At 40.3% G+C, this 26495-nt stretch overlaps 1 protein-coding gene across 8 annotated transcripts in view; it reads left to right on the top strand.

Moving 5' to 3' along the window:
* SLC39A10 (solute carrier family 39 member 10) overlaps positions 1-26495 on the top strand; it is a 266679-nt gene that overhangs the window by 228172 nt on the left and 12012 nt on the right. For 6 of the 8 annotated variants that reach the window (XM_090144289.1, XM_090144290.1, XM_090144291.1 and 3 more), the window contains 3 exons: positions 18106-19176; positions 20191-20392; positions 25849-26018. In XM_090144289.1, coding sequence (XP_090000415.1) covers positions 18106-19176; positions 20191-20392; positions 25849-26018 — 1443 coding nt within the window. Of the gene's footprint in view, positions 1-13; positions 331-18105; positions 19177-20190; positions 20393-25848; positions 26019-26495 lie in introns of those variants that run through there. The other 2 variants (XM_090144295.1, XM_090144294.1) reach the window with 2 other exon arrangements.

The raw sequence follows: 26495 nt of genomic DNA, 5'->3' as shown, positions 1-26495 counted from the left end.
GCTATAAAACCCCATTTGTTTACATTCCCTCCCCCACAAGCGGCCGGCGCGGCGGTGCGGGTGGCGGCAGCCTCGGGCCGGCGGCGGGGGGGGCCCGGGGTTGCGGACGAGGAGCGGGAGCCGGCGGGCGCTAGCGGACATCTCCTTCCCCGCGATGCGGAGCGGCGGGCGGGGGGCACGGCGGCGCGGCCGCCTCGTGACGTGGCGGTGCCGGACCCGCCGGGTGGGCGAGGGGCCGGGGGCGGCGGGGGCCGCCGTGCTCCGAGGCGGCGGGGCGCGAGCCGGTCCCCCGCCCGCTCTCCCCGTCCTCCCGGGGCGGCCACGCGGCAGGTAAAGCCGTCCGTCCGCCCGCAGCGGGGGCGCGGAACGCGGCGGTTCCAGGCCGCTGCGGGGGGCGCCGTCGGGCCCGCGGCGGCCGGTCGGGCCCGCTGCCCCGGGGAGGCGGTGCGGCTTTCCCCGCTCGGTGTCGCCGCTTCCCTCGTCCTCCTTCCGAGCGTAGACGCGGGCTGGGAGCGCCCCGTTCCCCCGGAGCCGGCCGCCCGCGGCCACGTGGAGCCCCGCGGCCGGCCGCGAGGTGCTGCTCTCTGCGAGATGGGAGCGCGCGCAGCGAGGTGTGAGAGCGGGACGCGGCCCGCGGGGCTCCGCGTCGGGCCCTGGTAGGTGGGGGCGGTGAGCGAGGCGGGCGGTTACGGCGTCCTGGGCCCGAACTTCGCCTAAGCATGGGCAGAAACTGCAGCCAGGCTGTGTAACTTGCGTGCAACCCCAAACAGTCAAGGTAAGCTGAGGGGAGTCAGGAGGTTCTGTCGTTGGCTGCGGTGTAGTGTGCACGGAAATGAGGAGTTTCCTGTGCCCTCACCTGTGCTTAACCTGCGTCGGTGGATGCTGAATGTGGAGCCTTTGGAATAAAGCTGTTCAAAGAAATCTCCCGTTATCTTTTGTCTTTTTTGCTTTGTGCAATGTCCCTATCTGCTCATTCTTAATCCCGTGTTTCTGATGTGTAAGCACTTGGATTTGTGAATTCCAACCAATTTTTGAGCTGAAAATAATTCTGTTTTCTTGTGCTAAGCGTACAGCTATATGTAACAGTAACTTATTGTGGATTTTTTTTTTGTAATATGTCACATCGTAGTACTGGGGGAGCCTGCGATAGATGAAGGCTGGTACAGCACTGAGAACTGCACAGAACAAGGCCTGGCTTTTGCAGATGTGGAAGTGATTGTCCCATTAACAGCAGCAGTTCCTGGGAGTGTGTTCTGGTATTCCTCTGGGCAGTAGTAATGGATACGATGACATCAAAATGAAAAACACAAAAATGGGTTCTAAGAGATTCCAAGGAAAATAGCACACACTTGGATTTTACTTGAGAATGAATTTTCCATTGGATGTGTAGAGGAATAGGAATTCCCTGTGGACTGGTGAGACATGCTGCTCTAATTCCAAATCAGATGTTAGGTTTACTGACAGTTACTTCATAGGCTGATGTTCTCATGGCTATAGCGTTGATGCTTTCTTATGGCTATAGAAGAAAACTACTTGATAAAGATCTATCGTTCCTGAAATCTTTTGAAAATGTGTGATGTGAATTTTCCTGATTAGGTTTTTGTTCTACAGTGTTTCAATTGTTGTCTTGTAGCCCTACTTAAACTGCTTCCAACACGTTCATATGTGGAAGGAAAGAAGCATGCAGCCATGCCGTGTATTTAGAGAATAGGGCTTGTGTATAGATCACAAATAAATTGTGTATGGTCTGTGAAATCGATGGCAATTCCTTGTGGACATTGCATTAGCGTCTACTAAAGGTGCACGTTGAAGAGGTGAACATGATTTCCTGTTGGGAATAGGCAACGAGAAAGTAGATTGTGCCTGCATAACTTTTTCTAAAACAGGGAAGTTGTTTGAATGAATGTGCCTTGGTTTCACATAGATTTTTTTGTGCTTTTCAGTCTGTCTTAAGAAACAGATGCACCCCTAGGACAGTCTATCCACTTGTTAACGTAAGATGAACTGCAAAAAGCAATGCAAATATTCACAGGCTGAGCTATTGCATGTTTGTTTCTCCCATTACAAAGAAAAAAAATTATAGTGAATCATATTAACTTGGGAGTATTCTGGAACCTTTGCTTTCCATAAAACACAAATCCCTGCAGTGATGATCTTTGTCTCCTCCAGTGGCTGGTCATGGTCTGATTGTGGTCTTCACTAAGTACATCAAGCAGCTGTTATTAAGATACTTACATTAATAAGAGATCATCTGCAAACCAGTAGCTGGTCCAAGTAGGAAGGAACTTTGAGGTGGTGCACAGATCACATGATACTAAGCTTGGGTGTATGTACAGACTAGAAGCATGTTTGGGTCTGTTAATTTTTGCTATCCTGTTTTAATGGCATTTGATCGTGATTTTTGAAGATGGTCTCATCTTCATCAGTTTTTACAGGAATAGAAGTTAGTTTGAATGTATGATGGGCATTTAATAACTATTTCCAAAGCCATATTACCTTTTTTCATCGAATGGAATTACCAAATTGGGATTACACAAAATCTGAACTCAACAAAAGTTTTTCCTGTAAGCTTAGGTTTGGTCCTTAAACGTGGTGAAAGTCATGGTAACTTAACAGACTGCAGTATGGAATAAGGGTATAAGCAACAAAATGATGTTAGAAAAGAAATCTTACTGCAGCTTACTTCACAGTTAGTCAATCAGCTGTCAGAACATTGGCTGTTATGTTTCAGCATGTTCCAGGATTGTCAAATGAATGTCAAATTCTGACTTGCTTCTTAGCACACCTAAAAATGTCATCAGGAGTTTCAAAGAAGTAAAGCTGGATTATGGTTCTGTTGTCTTTGTGGAAGTGCTTTTCATAGAATTGAGATTTAGGTGCAGAGCTAGTTCTGACAATACTAAGAATTGAACAATTCATGCCTTTGGGGAAGCAATTTCTGTTCTAATTTAAGGAGAAGCAGTATAATTTCCTCTTGTTCTGTGAGAGTCCAACTTAAAGAGCAAATATTTGAAATACAATTTGATTATTTGTAAAGTATTTCTCTTTGGACTGCTGAAGTTATCTTAAATGAAGACTACTGATTTTATCTTGGTGATTTGGAAGAATTTAGATTGTTCTTAGGTCATTCTTAAATTGCAACTGAGATATTTAAGTATGCCTAATAATGCAAGATAAAGTAATGTGTACCAATTAGGTGAAGCTAATAAAAAAAGAACAAATTTTAAGTTTCCAAAACCGATCAAAATATTGATAAGTGTTCTGTCAGCATTGTAATCTCCTGGGTGAGAAAAGGGCGTGTTCTTCTTTTGTCCTGTTCAGAATGTTCTATGTGATGCTGCATCATTACCGTCTCCAAGGGTTTTTTTTTATTTATTATTGATATAACATAAATTTGAGGAGTAAAAAAGAAAGGAAAAAACACATGTTTTAAGTCACTTAGGTTTTTTTGTTACCTCTTATGCCAGTTTAGTCCTTGTACAGATGTTAATGTCCCCAAGCAGGAAGCCAGTGTGAAAGATTGCAGAGATCATGGTTTCCTGATGCTTGTCTCAAAAGCATAAAAATAAGGGATGTTGAAGTTATATGTGGGACGTTGTGCCCATGCTGGGGAGTGTGCTTTATTAGATTAGAAATGTTTTCATCATCTTAATGTTGCGTTGTGGCACCTCATCTTTGACTTTCCATTTTTTGACTTGCCTCTTGCTGCAGAGGAGGAATGACTCAGCTGCCTTTTCTGTCTCAGCTGCTGCTGACCTATGAGCTTCATTCTTATCTTACTACCACATTTTCTATACCTTGCTGATTCCAAAAACTATGCTGAGAGTGAAGAGTCTGCTTGTTTTACTAATGCAAAATTAGACTGCGGTAGAAACTGATTAGCCTGATATGTCATTTGTACTGGCTAGTTTGTTGGAGAGCCTGCATTTAAGAAACAGTCATAGAATCACCAAGGTTAGAAGTGATCTCCAAGATCATCCAGTTTAACTGTCCATCTACCACCAATATTTCCCACTAAACCATATCCCTTAGTCTGCATGTTTCTTGAACGCCTTTGGGGGCAGTGACTCCATCACCTCCCTGGACAGCCTGTTCTGGTGCCTGACAGTTCATTCAGAGAAGAAATTTTTCCTAATGTCCAGCCTGAATCTCCCCTGGCACAGCTGGAGGCTGTTCCCTTTAGACCTATCACTGATAGCACCAGAGAAGAGGCTGACTCAACACTCAGGGAGTTGTAGAGAGCCATAAGGTCACCTCTGAGCTTCCTCTTCTCCAGACCAAGGAATCCCCATTCTCAATAGCAGGTGTAAGGTGTGTACAATTTGGGAACATTAACTAGAAATAAGTGAGAAGAGCACCAAGTTCTGAAGAGGTAAGAAGTACAGAAAGTTGTAGTCCTCATGCATTTGTTTCAGTGCTTGAGTGACAAGATGTAATTGGTAGTCCTTGGTATTAGGTAGCTAAATCAATGTTGAATTGAGGTAATAATGGAAGTAATTGAATAATGGTGTTTGTGTCTGAAAGTCATACATCAAACGAAGTTCTGGAAAAGTATTCATGTGGTTAGTCTTTTTCTAAGATAAAAAGCCAATGTAAGATACAAACTCTTCAGAGTGAGTATGTGCAGAGGAGGTTGTATGTGAAAGTGCAGTATTTGCATAAAGCTACAAATGTATTCCGGCAGAGGTCTTGTTCACCAAATTCTGGCTCAGTGTTTCTGCAGGTTGTTTACTTTATGAAGTTCCCAGTTATATCTCTGAGTAAATAGCACGATAACAAGACTTTCATTACTGACAGGTGCCCCTACAATATTACATGTTAAGATCCATGTCTCAAGGTGACTTGATCTTTACTGCACTCATAAAATGATCTCTGTACATTTTTATTGCAGCTGCATTTTGATTACTGCGGTGATTATTAATGGAAGAACAAAATGCTTTCAATACTGGAAATGATAATTGATTTACAGCTGATGATAGGATATCTATAATTAGTTCCTCTTCTAACTGAGCTGGTTGCTGATAGATTACGGCCATACAGAGTTAGGAGCATCAAAGCAAAACAAAGAAAAATATGCATAATCTTCAAAATAGTCCCTCATAGGTGTTATCCAGTGTGATTCTGAATGCTGGATTTAACTTGTTCAGTAAAATAGTAGTAGTAATACCACAGCCAGGGGGAACAGCATGCGGGTATGCATCTTATGGCTAACCAAGTCTTACTGTGCCACCATGTGCACTTCTTCATTCATGCCAGGTACAGCGCAGGGCAGAAGAGCTTCCTTACTGACAAGTGGAATATTGTACTCTGTTTTAATGGTGACTGTGCTGCTTCTCAAGGCTCTATGTAATTTATATAACGCATTCTTGTAAAGGAAGGCCTCTCTTTTCGTCAGGCTCCGCTGCCTTGATAATTGCTCTCAGTCTATGAAATGTAAGCCATATCATTTTGGCCATATTTTTTGCTAGATTTGTTGCAGAGCATTCACAGGAACGTTTATTTGTGACCTGAGTATCTGTCCATAGAAGACAGTATTTCAGCCTAGAAGTACATTTTCAAATTGTACTAGCTTACATTAAAGCATAATGAATTATAAGTTATGTTTTATTATGGTATGAATTATGCAGTTATTTGACTGCAGTACTGATAATATTGTATCTTTGCCTCACTACACTTCAGTGCTAAAAATAAAAGTATTCCCTTTTATGTAATACTTGATGTTATGCATAAACAGGCTCGAGTTCCAGCTCTTCCTGTTCTGAACAGTGCATGAGGCAGTCGTCTGGCAGAGGTGTACTGCCAGTGCTTGAATTTTTCAGTTTTAAACACTTTTGCCAGCAGTGTGCCCAAGTGGCCGGGAAGGCCATTGGCTTCCTGGCTTGTATCAGGAATGGTGTGGTGTCTGGGACAAGGGAAGTAATCCTGCCCCTGTACTTGGTATTGGTGAGGGTGCACTTCAAGTACTGTTCAGTTTTGGGCACCTTAGTACAGAAAGGACATTGAGGTGCTGGAGCAGGTCCAAAGAAGGGCAACAAGGCTTGTGAAGGGCTTGGAGAATATGCTGTATGAGGAGAGACTGAAGGATCTGGGGCTGTTTAGTCTGGGGAAAAGGAGTCTGAGGGGAGACCTTATTGCTCTCTTCTGTATCTGAAAGGTGCTTACAGTGAGAGCGGGCTTGGTCTCTTCTCATTGGTGACAGGATGAGGGGAAATGGCCTCAAGTTGTGCCAGGGTAAGTTTAGGTTGGATATCAGGGAAAACTTCCTTACAGAAAGGGTTGTGAAGAATTTGCATAGGCTCCCCAGGGAGGTGATTGAGTCACCATCTCTGAATGTGTTTAAAAACCATTTGGATGTGATGCTCAGGGACATGATTTAGCAGAGGGTCGTTAGGGTAGTATGGCTAGGTCGTGGTTGGACTCAATCTTTAAGGTCTTCTTCAACCTGAGCAATTCCGTGATTCTATGACACCATTTATTTCCATTAATTTCAGTAAATACATATTAGTTGTAGTAGGTAGTATGTACGACGTGTAGCATATTAGCCTAATATGCCCATGCCTAATTTCTTAATACTTCATAACATATTCTGAACTACTCTATTTGCATGTTATCAAAGAAGAACAGCTTTCATTGGTTCATATGGTAAAACTTCATTTTTTTTCTTTTTTTTTTACCTGTAGTTCAAAGACAACTTTGTGCAATGTACAACATATGTTTACACACCTTACTCTGCAAGATGCAGAGTCCCAACAGAAGTTCATTCGTAATCTTTTAGGGCAAAAATTCTCATGCTGACTTTTTCTAATCGCATAAGTTCAGTAATAGTGAGAAGAACGTGGGAGGTTTATGCTGACTCTTGGAAGAATGGATTAGGATGAGATACTTTACTGAGAATACAACAATTGTACCAAATTATTATTAGTTCTTTTGGATTTGTATCAGATTTGTGGATCGAATTAGTTGCAGTAAATCACTGTCTTTGCAGAGTGCATTTGGTCTTCTCCTATTCCCCATAGAAACTGCTTGGTTGCCTGCACTAAGCAGCTATATTAGTCTAATGAAGGAGTGTAACGTGGTACTTTTTAGCCTTTGATGCATGAGAGTGCATCTCATAACCTAAAAGTTCTATAATTTAAGCTAAAACCCCTTTTAAAATATATGGATTTAATATTTAAATGTGTTTTTTGTTGTTGTTAATTAGACAGTTGACAAATCAAGATGATGTTTTGGAAGAAGACAATGTACTGCTTCTTAAAATGAATGAAATTGAAAAATACACGTTGTCACTTTAGGGAAAATTTAGCTTCTACAAACTTACTTTCTGGAATTTACTCTCTTGCTGCTTCTTGATAGCTAACTGTGGATTTAGAGTCTGAATGTGAAAGGCAAAGGATTAATCACATTTTAGAAACAGTGTATTTTCATTAGGAAACAAAGAGCAGTGTGTCGTTTTTCAAACAGAAGCAATGTATTTCAATCATGAAGAAAATAGGAACTTTTCAAAGAACTCCTTGTCAGTACCTTAACAAATATTATGTAGTAGTTCCGATCAGTGACTGACGAACAGTGGAATGCTGTACCTCAGATGCTCTGTTGCTTTGTAGCCTGTAGCCTGTGCAGTCATGCTTTTGTTTTGTTATCATTTTTCTTGATCATAAACAAAGCTTGATCCTTAACATTTTTATCTTACAGTCCTATTACTGGTAACACACGTGTCTAGAGTCACATATATATTATAAAAGTTAAAAGCTAGATATGAACGAGTATGTGTAGTTTAATCATGGGACAGATTATCCTGGATGACGTGCTTGATCACGAGGAATGGGCGTGTGATCTGTGACAGCCAGCACGGAGGCTGGTAACGAGCGGCGTCCCCCAGGGGTCTGTCTTGGGACCGGTGCTCTTTAACATCTTTATCAATGACATCGATGATGGAATCGAGTGCACCCTCAGCAAGTTTGCTGATGACACCAAGCTGAGTGGTGTGGTTGACACGGTTGAAGGACGGGATGCCATTCAGAGGGACCTCGAGAGGCTAGAAAGGTGGGCCCGGGTGAACCTGATGAGGTTCAACACGGCAAAGTGCAGAGTTTTGCATTTGGGCTGGAGGAATCCCAAGCATCCCTACAGACTGGAAGGAGAGGTCCTTGAGAGCAGCCCTGTGGAGAAGGACCTGGGGGTCTTGGTAGACGAAAAACTTAACATGAGCCAGCAGTGTGCCCTTGCGGCTCGGAAGGCAAATGGGATTCTGTGCTCCATCAGAAGAGGGGTGGCCAGCAGGGACAGGGAGGTGATTGTTCCCCTCTTCTCTGCTCTTGTGAGGCCCCATCTGGAGTACTGCGTCCAGGTCTGGAGCCCCCAGTACAAGAAAGACAGGGAGCTGTTGGAGAGGGTCCAGAGGAGGGCCACAGAGATGATCAGGGGACTGGAGCACCTCCCCTGTGAGGAGGGGCTGAAGGAGCTGGGCTTGTTCAGCCTGGAGAAAAGAAAGTTGCAGGGTGACCTCATTGCAGCCTTTCAGTACCTAAAGGGAGCCTACAAACAGGAGGGGAATCAACTCTTTGAAAGGGTGAGTGACAGCAGGACAAGGGGAAATGGTTTGAAGCTGAGGGAAGGGAGATTTAGGTTGGATGTCAGGGGGAAATTCTTTACGGAGAGAGTGGTGAGGTACTGGAACAGGCTGCCCAGGGAGGTTGTGGATGCCCCGTCCCTGGAGGTGTTCAAGACCAGATTGGATGGGGCCCTGGGCAGTCTGGTCTAGCATTAGGTGGAATGGTTGGTGGCCCTGCGTGTGGCAGGGGGGTTGGAGATTCATGATCCTTGAGGTCCCTTCCAACCCTGGCCATTCTGTGATTCTGTAATCAGAAACTGATAAATAGTGATTTAGCAAATTAGATATCGAATTGGGGAGGGGTAGTATTTCAACCTTTACTATTTAGGACATCAGGTTATGAGATTTTCCTGTTTATTAGAGATGTTTTGGATCAGGAGCCATGCTGTAGCTGCAGCTGGTTTTGGATTCAGTGGTTAACCATGGAATCAATCGTTTGGCTCTTTTTGGGATTAAGTGGTCAGATTAATAAATACTTGAACTGAGCTACTTTGAATGTTAGAAGTAAAATAACTTGCAGGTGTGAATTGACTTAATTTTGTAGAAAAGGTGTCCAACCCTGGTCTTACATGGTGTGTTACATTGGATAGCCTTAGCGTATCCATGGAATTCACCTGTTACAGAAACTCATCTTTATATTCTGTGATTGTTAAGTATTTCTGAGGTGAAACTTGTGGAATGATGGTCACGACCCGCTAATGACTCCTGGAATTTAGAGGCAGAGCCAGTCTGCTTTTCAGTTGCTTTCAGCTAATCAGTGAAAAGAGAATGAAGCATCTTTCTCAGATAAATTGGATAATACGCAGTTTCGGTGGTAGGCTGCCACGCTGTTCCTCTTACTCAAAAAGTGGAAAAACAAACCATTTTTATACTCTGTGTAGAATGTCTTTTTATACTTAAGATTGTCTTTTCTTCCAGAATCCTGTATTTGTTTCAAGATACAGTTATAGTTGTTCGTGTTAAATGTTAGAGACAGCAAATAGCCCTTTTCTGTTGTTGTTCTCTTGCTTTTTATACATTCTAAAAAAAAAAAAAAAAAATAGTATCTTCTGGTTTCAGCTCGTGGGGAGGAGGTATCAAAGCAGTGATAGAATGTGGCATTTATTTACCACAGCTTTGAGAAGTAATAGAATCATGTAAATTGAAGAAAGCTGCTAATAGTAGTTTGAAAAATGACATGAAGATGGAAGATCTAAGTGAAGTAGAAGTCAGAAATGTCCTGCTGATCCCATTGAGAAGGATAGTGACTTCAGTAGCGCGGAATCAAATTAGCAGTTAGTCCAGAAAAATCTGTTTAAGTTAAAATAGGGAAGGCACAGTGATGCTTAAGGACGTGAATAGCATCCATGTTTCAGGTACTGGAAGGAGAGTGTACAGAGTGAAAACAAAAGCCAGCAACTGCTATTAGATCAAGTTAGAATGCTACGCAGCATGTTCTAGGCTAGGTGCATCTGGCTCAGTGCAGTTTTTCTAAAACTGGTTGCAGCCTTACTCTTCAGTATCTCTCTTTGCTCATCTGCGTTGCTGTTAGGCTGTACGTGCACTTACGAGATGATAGACATGGGGAAGTACATACAGACAGCAGCATTTTCAAGACAAGTTTTTGTATTGCTTTATTTAAAATTATTTAACCGAGAAGACAGTTCTATTGGCACTTCAGATTAAATCCATAAGAGTTCTGCTTCCTTTCTCCTCTTCTGTCTCTAATATTGCAGTATGAATAATAATGGCATTAAGTACAATGCTTTTGTTCAGTCACCTGGAAGCTGTGCACCTGCAAAGTTGTTTCAATAACTTGTTAAGCAAATACCATAGTTCACTGTGAGTAATATTTTTAGTTTTTAAGCTAATGATTGTTTTTATATCCTTGAGCATTGTCATCACACAGTCCTGTAGTAGGTAGTCCTGCAGAGTTTTAGCAATAGTCTTGGCTCAAATAAATGAATGCTAGGTTTCTGTTGAAGTCTACTTGGGATGAGATAGAAATGGCACATTCTGATTCAGCTGGCTAATCATTGGGCTTATCTTACTGTTGAAATATGTACAGCTATTTTTTTTACATGGGTCAGGCAAGTTAAATGTTATTTTTCAATCTGCTGAGATGTCTTTATGAAGACTTGTTTGTTTTTAAATTGTAGAAATGATCATTAAGCACCTTCAGCTGGCAGAGCACATATGAGGGAAGCGTGCCTCAGTCTTATTTTTCAATGGCTTTTGTGCTTGGTGGCTGTTAATGACTATTTTTAGGAAAAGTGAGAGAAACTATTAGCTTAATAGTGGACATATTGAATTCCTGCTTGGATTGGAGCTGCAATGGATTGTTTTAATTGTGATCATTTAGCAATTAAAAGCTTATCAAAGGCATGCCTTTATTCCTTTTGATGTTATGCAGTTCTAAGGTACTGTAAGGATGAGATAGATACAATGATATAAGTTACAGCAAGAATAAACATACTGCCACTGGTCTTAATGCTTCATTATAGACATTTTTATATTCTGTGTTGCAGAGAGAGTTAAAGAAGTTTTTCCAGAATGACTTTCAGTTGAAAAGTGGTTCTTTTTTGTTGTTGTTGTTGGGTTTTTTTTGACTACATTTTGAGGTGGCCGGTTGTGTTTGTGCTGAAATGGGCTGTTGGGCTGCAAGTCAGCCAGCTCTGGTGCTGCCACCGAAGACAAGGTTGCTTTTTCTTTTTTTTTGTGGGGACTGCAGTGTTTGTGCAGCTGCACAGTGAAGCAGATAGGAGAAGTAATCTGTCTTGAAAATAATCTTTTTTCTTTTTCTGAGCTGTTTCTCAGCAGAATCTAATTGTACAGCTGCACAGTGAACAGATCAGCAAACAAATCTACTGGTATGCAAAAATGGTTTTATGGGAATGAATGGATGAAGCAGCAGGGCAGGGCTGCCATAGGTGCAGCAGCATCTTAAAATATTTGTTAAACTTCAGCTTTAGTTCTGATAAAAACATTTGCTTATTTTCAGTGGAAAAATGAAGTACTAAAATGCAAATGTACCTGGTTATTGTTTTCAGGTATTGCATTCTTACAAGCACAGGCATTATAGAATGTAACTAAAAAATGGAATGTTGACACAAGATCATGCCAGCTCCAGTGTGAATGTTGTGTGTTAATAATGCGTTATAAACTGTATAAAGTTCATATCCAAAAGACAGTAAAGTTGTGTATAAGCATATCTGATACTTAAAAAACATGATTTGTTTTGATGGCTTTTATATTATTTCGAGCTATAAGAAGGATCCCGTATTCAGCAATTCATTACAAGTAATTGTCCTTTTGAGGAAGGTGGCCCACTTATTTTCTCTTCGAAATAAAACAAATGCCCCTTTCTGTACAGCTGAGCTACTAGATTACGATTGCATTAATTTGGGATTATTTTCTAGTGTGCTTGGGCTTTGGTATTTCAAATACTTCAGATTTCCAGTTTTGAGAATGTGTTCACAATGTGTTCAGTTATGCATAAATGCTTTCCATGCTATATGTCTTATCTGGTATTAACTTAGCAAATATGGCTTGGATCAATTAGTTGATGGTCTGTTCCTGCAGAGTGCCCCTCCTACTGGGCTGTAGGTTCTCAACTGAATGAGTTACGCTTATATCCACAAACCTGTTACACTCAATTTGGGGAGGGAAGAAAATACAGGAGATGGGTGAGAACTAAAGTTAGAGGCTGTGAACTGTAACTTCTTATGTCTGTAGAGTGTTGCATGTTTGTATATGCAGGAGCTCGCATCGGCAAAAGACTGTTAAAACAAAATGAGATTAGTATTTATTTAAGTACTTTTGTGGATTTCTTTAGTGTCATTAACAGGAATATTTTGATTTCTCTTCGAGGTATTTTTTTTTTAAATCCGTTACCTTGAAAATGAGTATTGGATTAGTAGGAAATGACACTCTGGCATTTGCTTAAAACGGGAAATTTAGGAAATGAAGGGTAGATTATCTGAGTTGCTAGATCCAAGAGTTTCTGGACAGAGGAATAGAGTGGAATATTGCAGGTGGAGGGGGGCTGCAGGCATCGTTTTTGCATGTGAATTCGAGTAAACGTCTGCGATGTGAGAGAGAATTTTAAATTTTAGGCAGAACAAGGAAGTGCCTGTATGTGCCAGTACTTTTAATTCAAGAAATGTGCATTTCACATATATGGAAAAGAAAAGACATTTCTCAAACTCCTTTTACTCTGAGAAGTTGTTACTAGAACCTAATGACAGAAGTGCTTCAACTGTCAGTACTGAACAAAGAGAACATCTTCGTTTGGTAAGAATATTGCTTTGTCTTTATGTCCGTTTGTCCTTCTCTGTCTTCTCTTGTTTTAGCTGACTTTGTGTGTTTGGTATCTGTGCAGTTTGCAGCTTCTGGAGGTTGATCAAGTCCTGGTAAGGTACTTCGGGCATTGAGGCATTCAGGCAGAGTACTCTGAGAGGAGTCTGAGCTGTCTTTCAAATCATTTTTGATTCTTTTTCAAACAGTTTCAGTAACGTGGTCCTCTGCAGATGGAATAAAAAGGCAGAACGTTCTTGCGAGAAAGCATGGAAAGAAAATTAAAAGGGAGAAATTTAAATGAATACTTGCAAGGGCAGAAATCCAATGCATTTGTTTCAAATGTTTCTGTTAATTGAAATCGTTGGGAAGGAATAAGACAAAAGTGAGGGGGGAGAAGTTGAGCACTTAGACCAGTCGGTGTTTGCGTACTAAGAACAGTGCTGTAATGTATGGGTTGGAGCACTTCAGTGATATCCCCAGTTGTCACCTGAGCTTGAATTTTACAGGACCGCATTATTGGAATCCAAGGGTGCTACTGTAAGTCAGACCTAGCCGTCAGACTGGTTTTCTACTTTCAGTGAAGCGGTTGATGATAAACAAAAATGTCCCCCCAAATAATGTTCCTATTCCGGGCTTTAATATACTTATGTACACTTTCTTTATACATACCTTTCATGCTACAGGTATGAAATAGAAGAGCGGTTGAAATGTTAGGGGCTGTGAAAACATTTCAGGAATTCAAGGGAAGATGAGTGAGAAAGGCTCTAATAATACCCACTTTGATTAGAGATGGATTTATTTCAATAGAGGAAATGCCAGAAGGAGTGGTGTGGCATAAGAGATGCTGTGAGTTTTCCATACAGAGCAGGTAAAAGATGCTGATGCTGTGCTCAGATTCTTTGGCCTCAAGCCTCCCATGTAAAAGCCTTGTTGGTGAGTATGCAGTCAGAACTGCATTGGGTCGGAATGATTTGCTTGCTCTGAGGGGACACTGGGGTACGTTTGGCTGCCCCGTTTGCATTTCCTTAAATGCCAGTAGGCACAGCAGGGCTGTTTATCTTACCCATTGTACGTGTGCATGGTTATTCTAATTTTGCAGCATGACTTTCAGGTGGATTTGTCCCACTGCCTGAACTCATCCCAAAAGGCGAGCCTTGTTCTTGTTAGCAGCAGGTTCCATTAGGTCCCACTCTGGGCTGTGGGTTTTAGCTGCTGTGGTTTCTGACCCAGACTGCAGCTTGGGGATGTTTGCTCGTTTCTGTCCCCGCTGGGTTCCCAGCCATCCCTGTGCTGTTGAGGAAAGGAGGATGGGCAGCAGGAATCACGAGCACGTAAAGTAAAGCCAAGGCTGGCAGCTATAATATCTGGAATCTTTTCCACGTTCATATCCTTGTCCTCAGGCTGCCTTTCTACGGTCTTTTGAAAGGGTTCAAGGCTCTTAATGTGCTTACGCTGAGATGAGCTGTGTACAGTTCTGTGTCACTGATGTGTATCAAATTTGGACTTCTGCTTTCTGGTGTTATATATGTACGAATACTGATGGACGTACTGCCGGGTGGGAGCTATCTATAATTGCCTAGCAACTAATGACACATAAAAATGAAAGAAAGAACCTACTCTTATCAGTTGTTCTATAAGAGGCTTTTTAAGGTACGGATGTTTGTTTTGTAAGCATCTTCTGTAAGGTAAGAATTGAAATACAAGATAAAAAAGACTATCTTGGACTTAAAAATATTGTGCCAAGGTTATTATTAGTTTTATTAAGAATAGACATCTAAATTGATTGTGAAATAAGTGATATGCTTATCTCTTGAGTTTGAGCAGTGAATCGTGATCATAGATGACAAACTTTTAACCATTAGGACATGGAGAAAAGGTACCATTCAAAGCTAAATACCGCAATTATACATGCATGACTGACATTTCAAAGTAATGTGTTAGTAGTATTGTATGAGACGGTCACATGAACAAGATCATGAGGTTGTGAAAAGGATTATGATCATGCTTATCATGCTTTAGTCATGAATTTCCCGATGGAGACATTTAAGTCTGAATTGTGCTGGTTTAAATGGGAATAGTTTTGCTTTGCCTGTTCTGGTTGTATGACCGTTACGTGGCAAAGGGGAAGACAAGGTATCTTACCTTCAAACATAGTATGCTTTCATTAACTGAACTTACTTACCACTAAGATGGTGGTTTTATACCAAGAAACTGAAGTTAAAGAAAGACTAAACAATTTTCTAAAGAATTACAGTACGCTGCATGCACTTACCTACTCCTGCATCATGCAGGCAAGTGTGTCTACACATCTTTCTCTCAGGGCTTTCCATTATCTTGGGTACCTCTTAACTGCTTACTCCAGCCCTTGAACCTGCTCTTTACATTGAGTAACATTCCTCATTGTGAATCTTCATTTCATGAAAATCAACGTATTCTTCTAGAAATGCGGAGCTCTGCTGATCCGTAGTCAGCCACGCGCCCGATCCAGTGCCTTACGTACTGCCAAGTATTCTGCTTACAGGGATGACACAAGTCATAGAGCCCAGGCTTCCAGCCTGTGTGGAAAAGAGCACAGGTTTTTATTTGAAGGCCTTGGAATGAGTTTCCAGATGGTTGTGTGGTCTGAGGGTTGGCTCAGTCCAGTGATTCTTGGATAGAGGTTTGTAACCTGTTTCTTTCCACTCCATCAGCAGCAACTTCTGTGCTTAACCGTTTCCTCAGAGGAGAGTGGAAGGGCTTCTGGAAGGCATTTTGGGATGCTTTTAATGTTTCTTGTTTAATCAGACTGTTAAATAGACTCTGTGGGTGAAAGAAAAGACTGCACGGAAGTCTTCTCAATAAACTTTGGGGCTGAACTCATCCTTCTAAAGTTCCTGAAAATGAAATGCTTGTTCAGAGCCCTGAACTCAGACTGCAGTGATTACAAATTCCTAATAGAAGAGCTGGTTATGAAGGTGTAATGTAAATGATTACCCATGGATCTTTCTGATATTCCTTGAATCTTTTTTGATATGGATGGCTCCAGTTGACAGATACCCTTCTGATCTTACATCTCTTACTAGATTAAAAGAAGATTCTGCTCTTCTTCTTTTCTTTTAGAGCATTTAAGGTTCCAGAAGGTGAATTTTCATCTTCTGTATTTATAGAAGTTCATGGAAGGAAACCTTTTCTCCAGTTTAATGTTTTAACTCATTTATTTGCTATATAAAGGTACAAAACAGAAGCCCTTTCCTATTTTCAGTTCTTTCTGTCAACCTGTTGCAGGTATAGATTTTTGTATGATGTGTGTGCCTGTACAGTAATGTGATTCCAAGTGCTTAAATGCAAAGCATCTAGCTAATATTTTAAGAAATTAAAATGGATAGGAAATGGTGGTGGTTTGTTGTAAAGCAGTTTTCTGCGTTTCAGTTTCACAGAACACAGCATCGGGGCTAGAGAAGAATGAGTACGTACACCATTTGTTGTGTGAAACTCGATCTCATTTTAGGAGAGTTTGATCAGCTCTATTTGAGGTGCACGCAGGGAGCGAAAATTGCTTTCGGTGTAAAACAGGTTCCAAGTACAGTTGATCTATTTGCCTCATACTTTGCCAGGGTGTCTTGACAGTATATGGATGTATAAAAATCAGGCTGGTGGATTCCTGTGCTTTGTCAGCTCTCATTTCCTCCTCAATCATCCTGAATATATAAATAATTGTGTGTGAAACCCTACTTCTGTACTTACTTTATTTTTTAGTCAGCAAAATGTTTAAATAATTTGGGAAGCTCCTTGCTTGCTTCTTCTTTTCGTATGTTCCTTTTTGGTTGGGAGGGCGTCACACAATTGTAGGGGTCAGAACGGACCTCTGGAGATCATCCAGGCCAGCCCCGTACAGCAGCTCATGCAGGAAACCAGCAGCTCAGGCAGGTTTTGATGATCTCCAGAGAAGAAGACTCCACAACCTCTCCAGCAGCCTGCTCCAGCACTCTGTCACCCTCACAGTAAAGATGTTCTTCCTTATGTCCACGTGGAAATTCCTGTGCTGCAGTCTGTGCCTGTTACATGCATCTAGAAGAAATGCTGTAATTTACTTTGTCTTGTACCAAGGGGTACAAATGAAGTATTATTAGAAGGCCTTGACAGTGCTTGAATGATGGCTTTAACATCTCTTTTATTCTGCACAGAGAATATTCTCTAAGTCTCTAGAATTTAGACATCCCAAAATGTAGTTCTTGGTTTGTTTTTCAGCTTTTTAGTTTAATATCATTGGCAAATAAACTCGTGGCTGTTTCTTAAAGTTTCTTTTCTAATAATTATTCAAATATTTGGTTGTGGGTTTTTTTTGTTAGCAGATTTTAGAAAATATTTTGTGAGCTAATTAATTGTTCTCAAATCTGAAAACACATTAGACTTTATGCTGGGTCTTCATTACTACCTGATGTTGAAAATTGTTTCTTACATTTAATACAAGGTAGGAGATGACATTGCTTTGATGTTTTAATTTCTGAAAAACAGAGCAAATTGCGTGTGTCTGCGTAACAGTATTTTTCAGGTTGCGTGGAGGGATATCCTTTTCTGTAATATAGAACTTTATTTTTAAACCAACGTCCGCATAGATCTTTGAGATCAGTAAATTTATCTAAGTAAAATGTACTAAAAAGAGAACAAAATCCATTAGGAATACTATGAAATTGGTTGATGAGAACTTGTTTTGAAATCACTGTTTGCCAGTGTAAGTTAGGAGTTGTGCGGTGTGTGTTTATTGGAGGCAGTTTAGCTGCACGTGAAAGAGCAAATGATGCTGGAGTTTTCAACTCTACTATCTTCCCATCATTGCCATAAATAAGAAAATACAGAGCATAGTGTTATTTTCAGTGTTTTTATTCTTTAACTCGTGCCTTGTTGAGATTTTTCAGTATTACCAGCTTCCATAGGCACAGATGCTCCTGAGAACAGAAGCAGAAAAGTTCTTATCTGACTGACTGTACATGCTGAACTTTTACTTGTAACTGTCTCCTGTAAGCGTGGCATATAAGACTACAGATCTGAAATGCTCAGAGCCTGTCTTCTCACTGTTATAAGAGGTATATTAATACAGTACCTGAAGGAAAAAATTGTTTTTCTGTTAATGCTAATATTTAACAAGATTTGAGTCAGTTGGTGCAAGTAAGTACTGGAATGATTATAATACTGAGACTGTTTTTACACCTAACTGCTTCCTCTTGTGTTTCTTGTAGGAAACAGAGATGAAGGTACACATGCACACAAAATTTTGCATCGTTTGTTTGCTGACATTTATCTTTCATCAGTGCAGTCATTGCCATAAAGATGGACGTGACCATGGTCCTGAAGAGGGACATGAAGACCACCATAACTGCTATCAGATCTCAGAGACACCCTACCACCAGACCGCAGGATCAGAATCTGTGCCGAGTAAATTTTCAGCGTCGGAAGCTGAAAATGAACAGAAGTACTACATTGAAAAAATTTTTGATCGTTATGGTGAAAATGGAAGACTATCCTTTTTTGGCCTGGAAAAACTGTTAACGAGCCTTGGCTTAGGAGAAGTAAAAGTAGTAGTGATAAATCATGATGATATTGGCCACGATCATGTTTCTCACCTATACGCTTTAGAAGTACAGGAAGGAAAGCATTTGCACTCTCATAACCATCCTCATAGCCACTCCGATTCAGAAAACCAAACCGTGGTTGGTATGGCTGAGAAGAAAAATCATAAATGTAACTCTGAGAGAGATGCGGTAGTGTCATCTATAAAAGGTGATGGTAAACGTATTCACGACCAGAGTCACCATCACCATCATCACCACCCTCATCCGCATCATCATCTTGACCATAATGGTACACATCATTCTCGTAATGATTCAGTCATTCACAATGAACACGGAGAGCAGAATCACGGGCCTTCCACAGAAACAAACACGACCCAGGATCAGCGTGAAAGAAAACAGCGGAAACAGAAGAAGAAACGAAAGAAAATCAGTGAGACTTCAGGAGATAATACTCAAGACTGTCCTCCGAACCATCACCTAGGTGATCAGTGTGAGCACAATCGTGTTCATAAACACGATCATGTACATGATGCATCTCACTTTCATGTGCACCATCGTGAGCACAGTGGCGATCGTTCCGCTAATCACGGACATCAGGATTCCAGCCTAGGTAGTGAAGATGGACGACACCATACCAGCAAGCGAGAGGCACCTTGTAAGCACACAGGTGTAAGAAAACACACTATTTCAGCACATAGTCATAAGGATCGTAATGAAGACGAACGTGATTGTGAAGAGGTGAGTACGAAATGGAGAACTGGTAGGTTTGCTTTTGCTGTTATTAAGTAATACTTGAAGATGCTTACCCACAGATGAAGCAGAATGAACTGTTCTGCCTGCCCGTCACCCATCTTTCTCAGGTTATATTGCCTATTTGTCTTCATTTAAAGGGCAAGGACGTACTTAAAGCATTCTAACGTACCTTGCTTACAGGTGGTGGGTTTTGTTATTGTTTCTTTTTTTCCTCCAATATTCAGGAGTACCTCTTTTTTTTTTTTCCGTTATTACATGTTTTGGACTTTTTGAATCTGAGACTATTTACATTTTTGGAAGCTGCGCAGAGACTTTTTCCCAAGATAGGAATGTGTATTTTCCAACGTGTTTGCTTCTTTGTTCTAAAAGATTGTGAAACACTATAGATGCAACTTCTGTAATACTGTGCATGGTGTAAGCTTTTTCTTCCGTTACACTTTTCGGCATCCACTATTTCTTCCAGGTCCATAAATTCACTGTCCCTATCCCCTCACAGTTTACAGCACGAGCAGGATGGTTTGATAACATGGTTTCAAGTATAGCAGTATAAAAAGGGATGGAGCGAGTGACAAATCAGTTTTTTAAAGTTAATTGAAAAGGGAAACTCTAAACACTAGAGCGTTAATGGGTAAAGAGAAGCATTAGAAAACCTGGCTTGGGTTGATTTATGTTCTGTTCCTTTCTTCTTGCTCTATCTTTACTGCTTGTACTGTGTAACTGTTAGAAATGAAACTTGCTTTTACTGACTTTTATCAAAAATTACATAAACATTTGGGGACTGAGTTGTATAATGCAGATACACTTACAGTTTGTTCCTCTTCTAAACCATTTAAATCAGCTGAGGCTGATTGAGCAGTGATGGAACATTTTGGACCAGTTTTTCACTGCTGTATGTGTTCTGAAATCATGTGCTATGTTCTCCACAACTGTAGTTTTTTTTTTCTTAGTGAAATATGAAGTTGCTTTCATATTTAATTTTTTTGTACCATTTGCTTGCAGTGCTTGAATGTTACTCAGCTGCTACGACGCTACGGTCTGGAAGCCAGCTCTCAAATATCTCCTGAATTTTTTATATATATGTGTCCTGCTCTGCTATACCAGATTGACAGAAGGCTTTGTATTGTACATTACGATGAGCTTGAAGATTTTGTGAAAAGTAAAACTGCATCAATTGAGAATGAAGATAAAACAGGTGCTTCAGGTAGGTGTGTCATATCCAAAGCCTTCTGATAATTTTTTTTTTGCATAGTGAATATTAACTTTTCTTCAAAGTTTGAAACATCATACAGCTTAGCATTGACTGCAGAGTGAAGTAGTTTAGAAGATATTTGAGACAGTACGCTCCGTTAAGTCAGTAGACAAAGCATAATTTTTGCTTAATCTTAGCTTCTCCAAAGGAACCGTGACTCTGGGAAATATCCACTAAATTGGGCTGCCCAGACCCCATTCAAGCTGGTCTTTACTACCTCCAGGGATGAGGCCTCTACGGTACCTTCTCTGAGCTACCCGTTCCAGGTAGCACTTCTGAAGATCAGCATATCCTCCTGCAGTTTGGGTTCTTTAAATCACTTAAAATTTTACAACTTCCTTTTAGAGAGGCTGAGATGGTCCACGCATTTGTCCATAATTGAAAAGTTGCAGTTACATCAGCGCTAACTTTATTATTAAGTTTGATTTGCCTATATTAGTTTAGGAGTAGGAGACAGTGCCTTTATCAGTACATTCTCCAGAAGATATGATTAAAGGTATTTTTTAAACATGTTATACAGAAATCTCCTATAGTGACATGGTATCTTGTAAACTATTGAAAGATTGCTGGAAACTGAATATCCTGTGTCTTTTATATGGCAGCAGATCGTTTGTTTGTGGGTAGTCTCACCATAGTAAGAGTTGGCCCTTGTCCTGCCTTACTACCAAGAGGATTTGTAGAACAGCGTTAAGCATTTTCTGCTGATTGAAATATGGAAAATATGGATAAAACTGTCACGTTGCACATGTTTTGAATCAACATAATTAGAAAGTTTATATGGTTGAGTGCTTCTTTTTAAAATAATGCTTTTTCTTTCTCTGTAATGAGTAGGAGAGTTGATGAGTAACGGAACTTGAAGATCCTGTAAAATTAAGAGACTTAATTTGCAAAATAAGCAAGCCTTATTGTGGACAGTAACATACCGTAGTATCTGGTATTTTGGGTATAAGCCACATTAGCCAGTTAGTTATAAAAATGTGTGGGTTTTTAACTTACTAATTCGGTTTTGAAAACAAGCACTAACCTCTGAAGTAGGTCAGCCTGATGAGATGATGACAAATCCTGTAATCTAACAGTGTCACGTATACAGTGTTGTTTCTAAGTATGAGACTTCCGGTGATGTAATGACATTTTCGCTTTTTAAGTAAGGAAGCGAATCATAAAATACCAAATCTTACCTAGTGCTTGAGGATTGTGGAAGGTGTGCTTGCCCCAGCTTGTGTAAACTTTCTTCACTCTGTACTTAGCGAAGTTAGGAACACACAGGCCATTTTTAAACACGAGATGTCTGTGCTTCTCTTTAGTTTTAATGAAAAGCTTTCCAAATGTGTAATAGACTAACGCTGCTTCTGTTTGCTCATATTAACTTGTATGATTTTCACTAGGTCCCCCAGTGCAGTTATCTAGAGCAAAGTAATTTAATTAAATGATGACCGAAAACTTATAAAACCTGTGTTAGTTTTGTACCTTTTACTGAGATAATTCTTAAATGTCTTCTGTTACGGAGGTTTCAAAGTCTTCTACGTGCAGTTGAGTTTTCGTAGTGTACCCCTTGGAAGAGTTGCATCCTAATAAATAGAGCATTCCTACAGAACTTAACTTACATACGGGAAACGTATGCCTACTGTGAATCAAACTAATCTCTTTGATTAATAAACTTCTAGACACCTAAGAGAGGAGCAGGCAGAGAACTGTATGATGTGTGTTATTTTTCCCCTCTGCTTTTCTCCTCACATCCCCGTCTGTTCCGCAGCCATCCAGAGGCCATGTGGACTGTCCGACTGCTGATGTGCAGTCAGTCATAGAGGTAGATCCCTGTATGTGCTGTACCTAGTGCAACTTCTTATTTCACTATAGGTTTTTAGCTGGAATGACCTAAAATCAGTAAGCGGATGCATTTTTCAGATTGGGAAAGCGAATCTGTTTTCCACATCTGAAAAACACTGTGGTTTTCCTAAATTATATAGTTATTTGAGGATGTATGTTGCTGTAGTTACTGGCCAAACTGATGTTTTTTTTTTTCTTTTCTCAGTTCAGTACACACAGATCTTATGATCTTCTTTTGTCGTTTGGTTGACTGAACAGATTGATGCTACCCTGCCTGCTTAATTCAGTTCTTCTGAAGTAGGGCCTGAAGTTGTAGCAGCTCACTGTTTGCATGAATGACGGAATAACAGTAGATATTGGCAAAGGTCTTTTAAGTGTGCTTGTGCTGTGCATTTACAGAGTAAAACTGTGTACATCTGAAGTGGAACAAGATGATTTTGAGAGTATAATTGCCCCAGTTCATCTATCGGTACAAACATATATACCTGAATAAGAATCTAGCCCCTTGCTAAAGGAGCAGCACAGAGAAATGATGCAGATAAGCACTGAGCAATTTTTTTTAAGCCAGGGATCAGTTAGAGCTGCTGTTAAAAAGTATTTCAGATGTATTTGCCCTGTAAATCTGCCTGTGAGGATGCCAGCATTCCCTTGGAGCCGACCATTCCCCGAATCCGGGAAAGGCGCGATGGAGCCTTTCTTAAAGGTTGCGAATAGCTAGCCTTTCTCAGCTTTCTAAAGAGTGTACCTTTCTATCTTTATATTCTGTTTTAATATACAAATAGCAGTGCAGTATGGTGCGGAGCAGCCAGCTTTGTTTGCTACCTACTGTTTGAACAGAGGTCCCTTCCAGGGGAAGTTGTTGGATCACCTCTTTCTTGTTTTCTCTACAAGCATTTTATAAGGCAGAATATAATTGCTTCACTTCATTGACTAAGCTTTAAATAGTATTTCTGAGACTGTTACACACCAAGGTCTTTTATTACTAATGAGCTTTTGCAGAGCTTGTAATATTGCATATTAGTTCTACTTCCATAACATTTTAGTGTTTTGGTCACTACGGCTGTTTGTCGGTGTAATTTTGTTCAGAGTTATTAATAGCCCTTTCATCTCAGGATGTAGCTTTATCAGAATCACTTTGTATGCACATGTTAATACCGGGTCATACCCTGCTTTTGTAGGTAGTTATTTTTGTGTGACTTGAAAGCTAACTTTTGGATCCGTACCGCTTTTAAGAGGTTTAGTAGCTGCGTTTAGTAGTTTCTGAAGCCGATGGCCAAAGTCTGAGAGGGGCAGAGATTCTGTATTCTCATTCTCATGTGCCTCATTTTAATCATGGTGCCGCGTTTAGATGCTGTATCATTCATAAAAGCATGTAAGCCCTTCAGAGATGTGTTTGCCAAAGCTACACTGTGACAGATGAAACTTCAGCCAGTTCACATCATCTCCATTTCTGGTGTCCATATAAGGCTGTTGGTCATTTAACCTGGCACCTAACATCGTAATACCTGTGTCTAGATTGGAGATTCAGTTTCGTGCCAAACAGCTGTAATTTTAATTTGGGCAACTTGGATATGTGCTTTGTGATTTGGTATTGAGTTACATCTTTACTTGTCCCTTACATGTCCCTGTCCCTTTCAGCAGGGCTTGTTTGTTGACTGTACGTGATAGAAGTGCTCTGGCGATGAATCGAGGTTGTATAGTGACAGTATTTTTGTTTGCAGGGTCTTGCTTCCACTCTAGAGCTACCTCTGAATTCCCGTTTTCTGCCTTCCTGTTCTTCACTTCCGCGTCTGATTGTGGCCCTTGCTTTTTCACCAATTCCTGTTTTCTTCACACTGTTCCAGTATATGCCACATGCTTTCCAAAGCTTTTTCTAGTCAGTTTCTCCTAGTGGATATGCTCTTATAACGTTTGCATTTCAATTGGGTTGTTTCCTTTTCTGCGCTGTCGCAGGGCATGTGCACACTTTGTATGGATGAAAAAATCCCAAAATAAAATTTAAAGCAGCGAGTGATGTTTAACCAGACAGGCTGCAGCAGCCAAGGTTTTAGTGGCAAAACCTTACTAAATCTGCGCTTTTAGTACAAATGGAGTTCTTGGGCGTACGACTGCTAGCTTATATATTTCATTGAGCAGCTGCAATGTTATATTCCTTCTGCTCTTCTCCCTATCCCCTCACCCATTTCCCAAGGTGTTTGACCCTGCTCGGTCAAAAGCGAGTGGATCTTCACAGACATAAAGGAAATCATATCCTGCACCCAAGTAACAGAGATGCTAATGCTTTTAAACTCAGAAGTTGCTAACTTCCCTTAAAGTTCACAAACTAACAGACAATTAGAATTAAGAATGAAGCTAGTAAGAAAATTGGAAATACCTGAAACATTTAGGCTAATACTTGAGAGGAATATTTTAGAAGTTCAACTTGAGGAAATTGTGTTCTCAAAACTTCTCAGCCCAAGCAGTTAATATTTGTACAATGGGAGCTTGTAGTGAAAATTTGTAGAGAGCCATATCTTTCCTTGCTCTGTGTCACTGTAATACATTATTCTCCATAATGACACTGGTTTTCTTCTGCAACCTTATTTACTATATATACGTGACTCTTAGTTTAATAAAGTTACGTGTAAATTTCTGTTTTGTTTTGTAAGCATACTTATTTTATGTGTGTTGCTGTGATATCAGTGAGAAGAGGCAACTCATTAATATTGCTGCCACCGACTATTCCTATCTTCGGGGCTGTGTGGGACTGTGAAACTTAAGAACTGTGCTATTGGAATCAAGCAGCTTTTATTTTTCTTTGAACTTTCTGTGGTTGGACAAAAAAGAAAGTATTATGTTAGGGTGAGATACTGGTTGCAAGTGGCATGTTTCCTTGTTTGTAGGATCTGTTTCTTGTGTAATTCCTTCTTTTCCGTGTCATAAAGAAATCTGCATGTCTCCAGCTCACTGGGTTGTGCTGATTTTAACTTGCCCATTATTGCTTTTTCTAATGACAACAGAAAAATGCATTCTGGTTTTGTTTGTGGCAAGCGCTTTCATCTCTTCAACTCTTATTTTAGCATTTGTTAACTCTTTTCTCGTGAGTAAAAATGTGTACTTCAGAGCACCGGATGAAGAGCGTGGTGTGTAGCTAAACGTTATTTCTACCAAAGGGGAGAAATATTTGCTCCAATTTAAATTTCCATAAGAATCTTGTGAAAACTGGATGTTAAACATGAATTAATGCCTGCGAAGTCATAGTAAGCTAAGAAAAATAGCTGAGATTTTTTTTTTTGTTTCAGCATGAAATCGTTTTGTTTTTGTGATTCATTAGTGGGCTGCAGAGCTAAACTGGGAACTTAAGTCAGAAGGAGTAGATGAACTGTTTTGTTCTTGGCTGATTGCATTCTACTGGGTTTTTTGGAGTTGTGACCTAGTCTGCGTTATTTTTGCTGTGGATTCAAGTGCTGTCTTGTATTTTTCAGCACCTTTAGGTTAAAGGGGAGTCACCTTCTTAAGAGATAGTTGAAAGTCTTTAATCAGACTTAGAAGTTTTAGAAGTATTGTTCTGATAACCTTTCTGTATCCATTTCTTCCCACAGCCTGGGTTTGTGGTATCATCTCTATCACCGTCATTAGCCTGCTTTCCTTGCTAGGTGTGATCTTGATTCCCATCATTAACCAATGGTGCTTCAAATTTCTTCTAACTTTCTTGGTAGCTCTGGCTGTAGGAACAATGAGCGGAGATGCTCTACTCCATCTGTTGCCACATGTAAGTATTGCTATTCTTACATTTTATCCTAATTTAAGTGCATATATAATTTATAAATGCTTGACAAGTGTTGACACAGAAACGTTCCTTTATGTAGAAGTGAATTGTCTTAGCTACTTTCTGAAACAGTATTGGAGTCTTGCCATTAAAACAAAGCAGGTTTCTTTAAAAAACAAACAAACAAAACAACAACACAAACCAAATATAATTGTTGTTGTATGTTCATAGCCAAACTTCTTTCAGAATGTTTTTAAAAACACCTGAGACCAACAAGATTATTTTAAACTTAGCAGCATTACTGTATCTTATCAACTGGTATTCTGTATCAGTACCACCTAAAAGTATTTCAGGGGATTCAGCTTCCTGCTTAGTAGCTTCTGGGGAGAAAAAAAAACTTCTAAGTCAAGAAACTGCCCAAGCTCCTGGGAAGGTAAGCGTGTTTTCATTTGTGACAGTTGATGTAATTTTTAGAATAGG

This window comes from Phasianus colchicus, chromosome 7 (genome assembly GCF_987193195.1).
Source record: "Phasianus colchicus chromosome 7, bPhaCol1.hap1.1, whole genome shotgun sequence".
Classification (NCBI taxonomy): domain Eukaryota; kingdom Metazoa; phylum Chordata; class Aves; order Galliformes; family Phasianidae; genus Phasianus; species Phasianus colchicus.
The sequence above is the reverse complement of the archived record's forward strand: the minus strand, read 5'-3'. Positions and strand labels throughout refer to the sequence as shown.